A 12,198-nucleotide genomic window follows, 5' to 3' on the forward strand; every position below is an offset into this window, starting at 1 on the left:
CGGTTCATGAACCTTGCCCTTAATTGGCTATTTCGCATAGCTTGGTCAAAAATCAAAAACAATCCCGAAGTAACATATTCTGTACCTAAGCTGCGCCATTAATGCAAACTAACAAAACAAATGAGAGCTGCTGTAATATATATTGATAAACTACAGTAAAGCAGTGCACTCGTCATATGTATGTCCAGAACCTTTAGGCTTTTGTAAGCTATAAATCTTTGGCAATCCTTCCGTTTTCTTTGACACAATCTTCATCATCTACGTCAATCCGTCTTTTTTTCCCACCAAACAACTTGTAGAAACAGAAAATACTTATGGTACCAGCTGTTATAATGGCTAAACCAATACCAATCCACCATGGCCAGTAGATACCACCGATGATGTCGTCCTCACCTACACGGAGCTCCGGTTTTGATATTCCTGGAAAAGTTGTCATGAAACATTTAATTTGGAAATCAGACTTTTATTCAATCCAATTAACATCAATTTAAGGGAAACTACGAAAGTCTGAAAAATCTTGTCTGAGCGAGGGTTATGAAACGTGAGCAACTTCATTATCCCTGGGTAAATATCCAGCTTATGTATAGAGGATACCTACTTTTTTACAGTTCGAAATTGTCTACATACACAACTGATTTAGAGTTTAAAAACAAGGTAAACCAAATTTGTCATCAAACAACTAGAATTTAAAATTGTTATTTGCAAATTCATTGCTCAACTTTTATTGTACAAACTTAAATAATAAAGGCTTCCCCACATGTCAAGGATTTTTCTTAAATATGTATCTAACTTGCCCCACATGTCCAGGATTTTTCGTAAATCTGTATTTAACTTAACCTGGTAATTTTTGTTTATAGATGCGCCGATTTGACAATGTAATATCACTCAAAGATGCATTCTCTATTTGAACAAATCATTATTTGATCTCTGCATCACTGTCTTTCCTCAAAATTTTTTTCAATAAAAATGAGGTTTTCGACATGATTATCTGCCCTTAAAATGTTCATTTTCGGTGCATTAGTCAAGCATGAAATCTTGTCTGTTTTCCTTGATTTTGAAGGAGCAAATAGTCAAATTACAATATCAAAATGGTGGGGTTTGCGTACCATGTTTCATCTACTACCTGATTCTTACTGACACATACCGAGAAGACAGAGGTGAATATTTACCAGTATTTTCTGAGGAACTACTTGACTTCTCATTCTCTTGGTTTTGCGTCATCCATGAATCAGTACTGTGTGATGATACTGTTGTGTTAGAATTGAAAGAAGGTTTCTCCGACGTTTGTTTTGTGGTGTCTTTAGGTATGGATGATGTTACAATGTCTAGAAACGTAACAAATGACTTATGATTTCTATTTAAAATGGTGAATCTGTTAAAATACCTAGTTACTAGAAGTAAAATGTACATGTACATAAAACTAGGAAACTTTAAATTTGATGTGTTGGTTTCTTAAAGTATGGGTAAAAAGTAATATCATTTATGCAAACGTGTTCATTTTTATGTGTTCCGATAAACGTAATTACATCAGTAGTGTTGTAAAGAATACAGAATGATCTTGAATTAAGGTAGTCATCAAATTATTCTTATCATTTGTTATTGTTTCAGATACATGCAGTCTCTATTGCAAAATTTCAATTGTTGAGATAAACAATAATATTCACGTACTGTCCTGGAAAGGAGTAAAAACCATTCTGATGACATTATATAAATCGTCGTTCTTGGCGTAATTGTAATCAATAGTAGAAATACATCTGACAGGGTCGAATGCTGAGCGTCCTATTGACAGTATCAGCGACATGGTTATCACACCGTCGCTGCCAATGTTGTATCTCTGTAGTGAAAAAATCAGGAAAATAACTTGTTCATTACAATTATCTTTCATGTAATAGCATAAAAACCAAAAATAAAATGAGAAGAAAATATAGATGTGAACGCTAATTTGCATTTGATTTAGGCTTAAATGATAGATCTTGAAATATTATGTAGTGGTACCATAAGTATTAGTTTTTAAATGCCTTAGCAGGTGTCATTTATATATAAATTTCTTTCTAAAACAAACTATACGGAAAGGAATAAATAAAAATCAACAAAACATTAATAAGGAATAATTTTTATTGAAACGAAGTAAATTAATTAAATGCGCATATACAAAATACGTAACGCACCCCACAGTAAGGCCAACGGTCTGATGCAATCACATTGCTGGCCGCCTGATTTGGCAACATTTCCATGGCGATAAAATTTCCATATGAGCTATTTTCCCATTTTGCAGGTGCCCAGTAACTAAGACAGTGGAATTTGCCGTGATAAGGAGCATCTATGATACATAATACATACAAATTAAATGACTGAAAATATAGTAAATTTTTCATTTCTCCCTAGAACTGTTGATCAGTACATTAATCACGTGTATTGTAAAATGGAATAAGCATAACCAAACTAAATACAAACCCTTACTGCTTAGGACATATTGTTATAATGAAAAATGCATGTAAGAAGTTTTAATTAGTTTCATCGTACTAAACAAGCCTTTCCTCGGAGGTTCTGATTTCAAAAATAAAACCACTCATCTGTGAAATATTAAAAGGAACTATCACAATATGATTTATAAGTCGTGAAATTTAACGAGGCTCGTTTGTTATGAAATAAAATAACTTATTTAATTATTTATATCTTTTAACCACACTGATCCATCGGATCATAATTGATACAGAAAAGTTTCCAACGATGTTAGTACTGTAATATCATTGAGTCAATATAGTTTTTGTAATGTTAAGATACCTTGCTATAGTGAGTGATTTTGTGTAAGTTTGTGTACTATTATATGTAATTGACAGTATGCTCCATTGACGAGCTAAGGTTTATTCATTTGACTATTTGTAATAATTTTGTATATTTCAAATATAACTGACAATTGATATATTTCTTATGTGTATTTATATGATTCTTTGTTCTTTATTTGAAGATCTTCCAATGCCTTCTTTACGATAATAATACAATTAGTTGGACCAACATTTATCATTACTCCCTACTTTCTTACATTATCCTTTAAATAGTCCACAATTTCGATGAAGAATTCCGGTATAAGTTAGTCGATATTTGCTCAAACAGTTTTGGAAGCCTTCTTTTGTCTATTGAAAATCTAGTGTTGATTAAAAAGGTTATAGTCTGATTTTAAAACACAGTGTAGTTGAACATTCTTCAAGTTATTCAATGTTTATAGCTTTAAACTTTAAGCGCAGTTAATCTATACGATTGCGCAATTTTCGTGTTAAAGTTCGAAAATATACAATTTTCTGCAAAGGAGTTTGGGTAATGGTCCCTTAATTCAAGTAAAACAAAATCCAGAAAACTTGGAAGTATATGTTTGTACCGACATAGTATGTGTAGGGTGATAAATAGACATTTTCTTAAATATTGATAAAGACATGTTAAGTCTAGTTTTTAGAAAAATAAGGAATCACTGAAATTAATGTTAATTTGTGTAAATTTTAAATATCTCCTTTGCAATATATCTTGACTCAAACAAAGAACTGATTCCCGCATTCATATACTGCAAGGTGTTACATAACTTATATGATGGAATGATGTCACAGAATATTGTCACTGTTCAAAGAAAAAGTGTTTGGTTAAGAGATTTTTGGTCGGTCTATCCTGTCTACCAATACTGAGCTATTAGTCATTAGTTAGATTGAAATTGTTTTTTGTCTCATTTGGTCTGTTTAAAGATACCTATTTAAACATAGTTTCATTTCCAATGAACTCATTTAACAAAAATAGATCTAAAACGATGTATCAATAATCCAAGTAGAGATTTGATTACCAGCTATACAAACTTATTCCTGCCCGTACTATTCAGGGATCTGATTTTAGTCTTTTTCTATCTAGTGCAAATGTGATCAAATGAATTAAAAGGTATACTGCACAATGATTTATGTAATACCTCTTCGCATTTGATCATGATTTGCAATTTTGAAAGCAGGTAATTTCAGAGTAAAAAAGCGCAAATGGACCGAGCTTATTAATTTTCTCTGGCCCCGTGCAGGTCCGGGTGTTAAAAGAATTGGTCTGCAGCAGCGCTAAGCTTGTCGTAAAAGGCGAATAAATAGTGCTCAGAAACCTAGCCCGGGCTAGGCGCTCTGCCCACAGAGCAGCTGGGATGTGTGCCCCAGGTGGTGGATTGGGGTACCACTGGCGTGTTACATGCTGGGGTTGTCAAGCTATAATACAGAAAACTTGACCGCAAACCATAGTGGTGCACCGTGTTGGAAAAGATGCCACGTTCCTTGCACGTTAAAGAACCCTGCTGTGATATTCGATAGGAGTAGGAACCTTTGCGCTCCGCCACAGGAGGCTAAATTGCCCGACCTTACCCATCCATCCCTTTTTCTAGTGGCAATCTAAATTTGTCGACCCTATTATCATTGTGTCCCAACAAACAAACAAAACAAAGCAAAAACATACCTGAAGATTTTTCTTTCAAGCAAGTATCCAGATGAATTTCCCCATTCACATTTGCAAATGAAGTCGTTTCCTGACAAAAATATGGCATTCGTTCATCGGTAACTTCGAAAATATATTTACCACGTTGGAATGGACAATCGGTATACTGTGCATCAGCTTTAATTGTTGTAATTATAAACATGAGAAATACAGTTACAGCAACAAATAAAATATGTGTCAATAACATAAAATAAATGTCATCCACAAATGTTGAAGATATATAATTTTTGCAATACACGAGCAGTAAAATAATATTAACGTAACCAGAAATTCAAATATACGCCATAAAGAAGTTTTCAATAATTGCTACATTTGCAACATGTTTACGTTTATAATACTAAGAGTAATCAAGGGAACCAATGTTATAGCGGTAATCAAAAGAATGTAATCCAGGGACAAAGACCAGACATGGAAAACAGACATACACAACAAAGAACATAAAGTAACTAAAATCATACATACAAAGTAACAAAAGCAAATGAGCAACTCGGACTCCACTAAAATCTGGGAGCATAGACCAGGTGCACCGGTAGGGTAAGGGTCCTCTGCTTTTCTAGAAACACCCACCGAGTTGCTCATAAAAAGTTAAGTCCGGGGTAGTCGAAAGAGGAAAGGAAAATTGTGACACGTTGAACAAATCAGTTTTCATAGCGCAGATGGATACACCGGAACGATCCACGAGTTCATGATGACGACCATAAAGTTTCTGTAGTGATGACTTTAATTTTGTAGCAACATAACCCTTTTCCAGAAGCCTATTTGTTAGAATTCTAGCGCGACACAAAAAGTCTGCGTAGTTTCGGCAAGCTTTGGCATAACGTGTGAGTTGTGACAGGTGCTGAAGGGATGTTGCCACAGATGAAAGGAAAGTTGACAGTTCTGAATGAAAAGTCATCACGTTTGTCGTAAAGTTTGATCAATCATTTTCCATTACCGTCGATTTCTAAGTGTAGGTCAAGATATGAGGCTGACTTCACAGTAGTTTCCTTTATCTCAAGTTTTTTTGGGGTAAACGCGATGTACCAAATCCCCCAAATTAGGATTGTTTAAAGAAAATACGTCATCTATATAGCGGAAACTGAGATTAAAGGATCTAGCTAAACAATATTCTTTATTTCGGATCAGATCAGCTATAAAGTCAACCTCATAAAACTTATGCATCTGCTATCTTAATCCATTGGTTGCAGTTGTGATTTGAAAAATATGTTTTGCAAGAAGTAATATGGTCATTTGTATCCACTTTTTGTATGTTTTGGCCACTGTTCTAAAACTCTTAAAAACACCATAAACATATACGCACATTTTGATAATATTAGACTACTCAAGCCAGTAAGGTTTTTACATTGTACCGCACTGTGATATTCCTGAACAGATTGAGAGGTATCTGAAAAATAAATAGATATCACATCACGGACACACGTTTTTCGTTGGAAAAGCAAGCAAGCAATCATATTAATTTGCTCTTTCAGATTGGTACTGTAATGTTAAATTCAAAATAAAAATATCTTAAGTTCTCAGTTACAAGCCTAAACACGGACTTATTAAAGGACTTTCCAGTTTTAAAATTATTTAAGTATATATACGATGCCTCTTTCAAAAAAAATTTGGAAGATAAAAAAATATGCATTTAACCTACGAGAAAACATGAAAGTTCTATGCAATACATGACACATTGATTGGGAAATATAATAAAATAAATAAAACAGAACAATAAAAGTACGACATGAATATATTACCAACAAACTCTCTGATTATATTGTCGTGTTGTTTGTAGGCATTACAACCTTTCACTTTCGGAACCGGTGTGTACGGGCCTGACTGGGAAAAAAACCACAGGAAATGGTAGTATCCAGTTTCTTCATCGTAAAATTCGTCCAAACATTCAGGGGGTGAACCTAAAGTTGAATAGAAATGCTCTTTGTCAATATGAAATAACAATTAGATGTAACAATCAAACTTGAAATGAATACAGCTTCTTGACATTAAGATGTCTAAGCTATGTTGTAAGCTTTTGTTTTGTTCTAAGTGGAATGGTAAAAAACCTAATAACAAAACACTGTAATGACGAATCTTTTGTTAAAGATGATAGTAATTCATTTAATTTGCACAAATAAATGTCAACAACATATCACAGCTCGACTCATCTGTTTCCATTGCCATTTATGCCTTGGACGGTTAGAAGTGTAGGCGTTCTCTACAAAACCAGTTTTCAAGAAAAAAGTACTCTCCCAAAATTGGCAATTTTTATAGAAAGGAACACCGTTTAACCAGACCATGTTCTCAGTTTCCGCTATATAAATGATGTATTATCATAAAACAATCCTAGTTTAAAGGATTTTATACAACGTATTTACCCCCAAATAACTTGAGATAAAGGATACTGTAGACACTGTGAAGTCAGCCTCATATATTGACTTGCACTTAGAAAGCTATGGTAAAGGAAAACTATTGACCAAACTTTACGACACACGTGATGACTTTTCATTCAGAATTGTCAACTTTTCTATCATATGTGGCAAAATCCCTTCAGCACCTACATATGTTTTCATATCACAACTCATACATTATGCCAAAACTTGCTAGACTTCTTACAGTTTGGCTTTTGGAACAAGGTTATGTTACTACAGGATTAAAGTCATTACTATATAGAAGATTTATGGTAAACATTATAAATACGTGGATCGTTACGGTGAATTAATCTGCACCATGAAAATTGATTTTTTTTCTATGTGTCATAGTTTTCCTTTCATATTTCGTTTACAATGGACGACTTTTTTGTGTGGGTTTTTCTGGAAAAGCATTCTTTTGATTGCCACTAGAATCTTGGTTCCCTTGATTACTCTTTTACTAATACATCATTTCCCTCATTTCCCGCATTCACCGTTAACTTCTGGTCTTTGCCATTTAATGTTTGCAACTCTGACAGGTTTTGTCTGACTAAATGTTTCTTCCTCAAAACATGTTCATGTCGTCCTTCTAGTTTGATAAATAGAGTAGGAATGTTCTTTCTATAATCGAAATATGAAAAACACAGATACGTACACAAGATGATTTACTTAGACACAGGAACCCAATAATACAAATATATAAAGCTCCAATGTATGTACAAATATCGAGGTTAAGTCAATCATGTTTACCACTTTTATTGGCATAGATTACATCATTTATGACACTAATGAAGTGCACAACTTTTAGATTGATGCCAGTTTCTTCTTGTATTCATTGGGACTTATGATCATAATCATGATCTCCGTATGTTTATCGGATTGGGACTTATGATCATAATCATGATCTCCGTATGTTTATCGGATTTTTTGTATGTTTCATTTCTAGAAATAATTCAAATAATCGCATATCATCTGGTAAATGTATGACGAATCAATCTAAAAAAAACTGGTTTTGCAATACCATGAATCAAAATACTCAAAAATTACTTTGTATCACAAAAATTACTTTCTGTCGTTTCATATTTCTTAAACGTATTCCAGCTGCTGTACTGTTATTCTTATACATCTTTTTAATCGACGTGATATTCTTATAAAAAAGGTAGATTGCTATGAAGAATTTTTGTAGAATCTTTCCTTTAAAAGTTGACAGTTGGACTGAGATGCAGAGCCAGTTTCCAAGTCTTCTCTGCATCAACCTTGTTTTTGTGTTTTTAAATTACAAGGTGCACACACCCTTTTCTGATTTGTTGTGATGTAAAAGAAGTATAGCAAGTCAAAATTTGTGATTCGATAATTGCTTTTGTTTATTGTTAATATAATTTTCTGATGTGCACATATATTTGGTAAATTCGGCCCATTTACAGCTGTATTTGTCATCTTATTCATCATTCAAATCTAATCTGCCAGAATTTTTATTCCTGTTTTCCCTCGTCATTTGCAGAATTATCTTTGAGCCTGATCTGTTCATATCATCTTCGTGTCTTGAATTGATTCTAGTAGTTGAGAGGGTCGATTTTCAAAGAAAGAAAGAATATGTAAACTGTATTACACAGCCTACAATTATGACCTACAATTCAAATTATGCTAACAGTACTCACCAACTTCTATTCCAGTAGTCCGATTATAGATAATCATCTTATGGTCAGCATGAAACTGCTTTCCCAAACCAGACGTCAACAACCATGATTTGGGTTCGGAGTCAGTAAATTTTGATGTTGTCCATACTTCAGGAAATCCTATATCTCTACAGTAGGCAGACACTACAGACACTAAAATAAAATTGGAAATTATCTTAACGAACACTTAAAGTAGATCATGCCTTGTATTATTAGAAGATAGATTTTCCTCATTTTTCTCAAAGATGAAATGAACATACTTTAGAATTTGATATAAAAACAAAGGTCACTGAACTTGATCTCAAAGTAATTGAGCCTAAAAAGGAATTTTTTTACAACATTTTATATAGTACCTGTAGGGAATTTTCAATATTTCTCAAATAACTAAAAAAATAAAAAATAAATAAAAAATGGTAGAAAGAGTTTCCTATAAATTTATGAAATAATATTGAACTCTTCTTCTTGTATCATTAAAAAAATAAAACTCGCATCACGTTTCTATAGAAAATTCCTCCCCAAATTATTTTCCCTTTGAAAGAACTTCTCCTCTTTAAAGAGGCTTTTCACAAATAATGTTTGTAATTTCACCATACAAGTCTTTATGTAAAAAAATTTACAAATAATTATATATATATATAATTCTTCCATCCACGCTTTAAGTTAAGAGAAAAAATATATATGTGTGATTTTGCAAGATGACAGAGAAGAATACTCAGTGTAATAGATCTACCTTAACAGTTAACCATAACAAGACGTTAGCACTTACCGTTCTGAGACTAGGTTTAAAATATTATGGAACGTAAGTGGCATTTTATTAAGTTGTTGTTTTGTAATATTTCATGTACATTGCATTTAGTTCTGTCTCAAATAAACCATACGACTATCTATGTTATTCAGTACCTCTCAAAAGTATAACAATTAATATCCTGGTTAATCCAATGTATAGTTTACTTGTTATTCTCTTCATTTTCTGCTTTTTAAACTATATCTGCCGGTATGATACACTTTACCCGCAGGACTTCAAAGTGATCATGTTGGGACATTTTAAGTGTTTAAATAGTTCAAGGAACTCTCATGAATTTCCATGGAGTTTAAGAAAATCATACCATACTTATTAAGTAGCTGAACAACACAGCAAACTAGTCCGATTGTTACCAATAGATGAATTTTCCATGGGTATCAATTTGCGTTTTACAAAGATTTTGTAATCATAGAGGCGTTTACCATAGTATGTACTTATAACGAGTAATACTTTTTTCACACAAGAAAACAATTACAATCCCATGTTATTTTGTTTTAGGTCCAAAGTTTGTTGAGTTTTGCAATCATTCTTTGATACATAGTTTAAAGTGTAAGTGCTTGAAATAATCAGGCAAAATCGGAAAAAATTAGAAACATACATGTAAAAAAAAACTACCGATCTGATAAAGTAATATCACTCAAGGATACTTTCTCTATTTAAAACTACCATTCTTTGATCTCTGTATCGCTGGCTATCACTGTATCCTAGAAAAATTAGTTTTTTGACGGAGTTAACTGCCCTTGAAATTCATTTCCAATGCATTTCAATGGAATTGTAACTCAATAGTCTAGCATAATATGGAAAACATTGTCTTTTTTTCTTGATTCTGATGATGCAAATAGTCAAATTACATTATCAAAATGATACTATGTTTCACCTACTGCCTGATTTTTACAGGGACTGACACTAAATTCATTAAGAAAACTAAATTAACTTAGTAAAGTGTTTCTGTGGGAACATTTTTATAAAATTGAAGCCCACTGTTAAGTAATTACAGAGTATTTTTTCTGCTTTATCTGTTATAAAATATAAAATTCCATTGCAGCTATACATATACGATATTTGAAGAACCTCTCCATTACTTTATTTTACATCAATGTAAAATTAAATGCGTCTCCATTTATCTATTACCATTGTAGTCTTTCCTTATAGATGGCTTTCATTTGCATTTTAACATTAAATTAAATCATTCTTCTTCATAAGTCCTAATGGAATGAATTTTATTTTGATATCATTTAGATATCACTCTAAAGAGATTTATGAAATGTGTTTCTTTTTATTGATGTTTCTTTGTCTCACTTCCCTTTCATAGGTTTATCCCTTAATGCTGCGGACGGCTAAGGATTTTTCGGACTTTTAATAGGCTATATCATATGTCAATGGAAAGACATATCAATATAGTTTTTGAATATCATTCTTTTCTAACTGAAAAGTGGTAAAGTTTTCTGCTGTTTTGCATTCATTAGAGGAGGGATCAAAGATCAATCGACCCCAAACCACTTTGATAAGTGATTCATGCAAGTGAAATCGTTCATTGTAGGTATCGAAAAACAAGTAACATGTAAAGAATACATGTATAAAATTTCAAAAAATGTAAAGACAAAAGTTGAATATTGAATCACAGAACAAAAATGCCCCTAAAATTGGTTGATTTGAGTGCATTTTTCAATGATTAAGAGATAATAAGGCACCGAAGAATATTACAGTGTATATCTAATAGTCCATGGGCTGGGAGGGTACACCCCTCACCAACTTCATGGTGATTTTTAGGTACTTTTCTACCTCCATTACCGAATCAATTTGTCGCCAATGAATATTCTCGGATTCATTTTCAGTATAAGCCTATATTTGTACCCCACTGGATCAAAAAGCCAAGATTTTGGATGAATTTTGGCGATTTTCGAGGTCAAAATTTATCAAAAAATGCCAAAAATGGGATTTTCTATTTTTCGGTCACAAGTCACATAAATTCGACTCTACAGGTTATTACTCAACTAAAATGTCTCAAATTTGATATAATTCGATAGGTAATTTAAATTTCTACATATATGAACCACGAAAAAATAATTTTCAAGAAAGGATTCTTAAAAAAAAAATTAAAATATTACCCCTTCCCCTAGAAAACTGGTCTCAGTATCTCATTCAAAACATACTGACATCGTATAACTCATATTTAAGGCATTCGTTATTAAGATAATGACATATCCGACCAATTAATTCGCTTAGATTTTCCTCTTGGGGTGACAATTACTATAAAATCGGGAAAATGGAAACAAAACTTTTCACCCGATATTGTTTTTTTTTCTTTTTTTTTTTTTTTTTAAATTACCGTAGTTTAAACAAGGTTTTGTATGATATGATACATTATCATAGTGTCTTAGCTTCAAAATGAGCCTACGTAATAAATATTTGAACTTTTCCAAGTCAAGTTAGGTGGAATATTGCGACTCCTATCCATGAAAATAAAAATGCCTCAACACGAACTAATATGTTAATTTTTGGCATATAATCGGTGTACAATAGACATGTTTGGTACTATTTTTTGATTATCGATGTATTCAACATATCTTCTCATTTCAGGCGCGTATTTTTCAGTTTCAGTGTGACAATAATGAGTTTTTCATTGTTATGACTTTAAATAAAACCTTAAAGATTTAACCATGAATCAGGGATTCTCAAACAAAAAATGCGACTGGAGGTGCATGATGAGGCTGGATTTCGTATTAAATTTGACAATACATTAACTGTGAACTTTGATCTTTGCATGAAAGCATGTACAAACAGGTACATGCATGTTGTCACAATAGTTATGTCTTATGATGTTTAA

At 32.5% G+C, this 12,198-nt stretch overlaps 1 protein-coding gene across 1 annotated transcript; it reads right to left on the reverse strand.

Moving 5' to 3' along the window:
• Window positions 1–208: 208 nt before the first annotated feature.
• LOC148609096 (uncharacterized) lies at window positions 209–2,312 on the reverse strand. Its single transcript, XM_088541214.1, has 4 exons — window positions 2,169–2,312; window positions 1,669–1,834; window positions 1,170–1,325; window positions 209–420 (listed from the first exon to the last, which is right to left on the reverse strand). The coding sequence occupies exons 1-4, from the start codon at window positions 2,232–2,234 to the stop codon at window positions 209–211; spliced, it is 600 nt and encodes a 199-aa protein (XP_088397340.1). The 5' UTR covers window positions 2,235–2,312.
• Between the last annotated feature and the right edge of the window lie 9,886 nt (window positions 2,313–12,198).

Source organism: Perna viridis, chromosome 8, assembly GCF_037379345.1.
Source record: "Perna viridis isolate PV_CMFRI_1.1 ecotype Kerala chromosome 8, ASM3737934v1, whole genome shotgun sequence".
Classification (NCBI taxonomy): Eukaryota; Metazoa; Mollusca; class Bivalvia; order Mytilida; family Mytilidae; genus Perna; species Perna viridis.

Excerpts from the sequence above, each read along its gene's own strand:
- LOC148609096 (XM_088541214.1), bottom strand. The coding sequence starts at position 2,234 with ATGGAAATGTTGCCAAATCAGGCGGCCAGCAATGTGATTGCATCAGAC. Across the intron at positions 1,835-2,168 it reads ACCGTTGGCCTTACTGTGGG|AGATACAACATTGGCAGCGA; the intron begins GTGCGTTACGTA and ends TTTTCACTACAG. Across the intron at positions 1,326-1,668 it reads TTTTACTCCTTTCCAGGACA|ACATTGTAACATCATCCATA; the intron begins GTACGTGAATAT and ends TTACGTTTCTAG.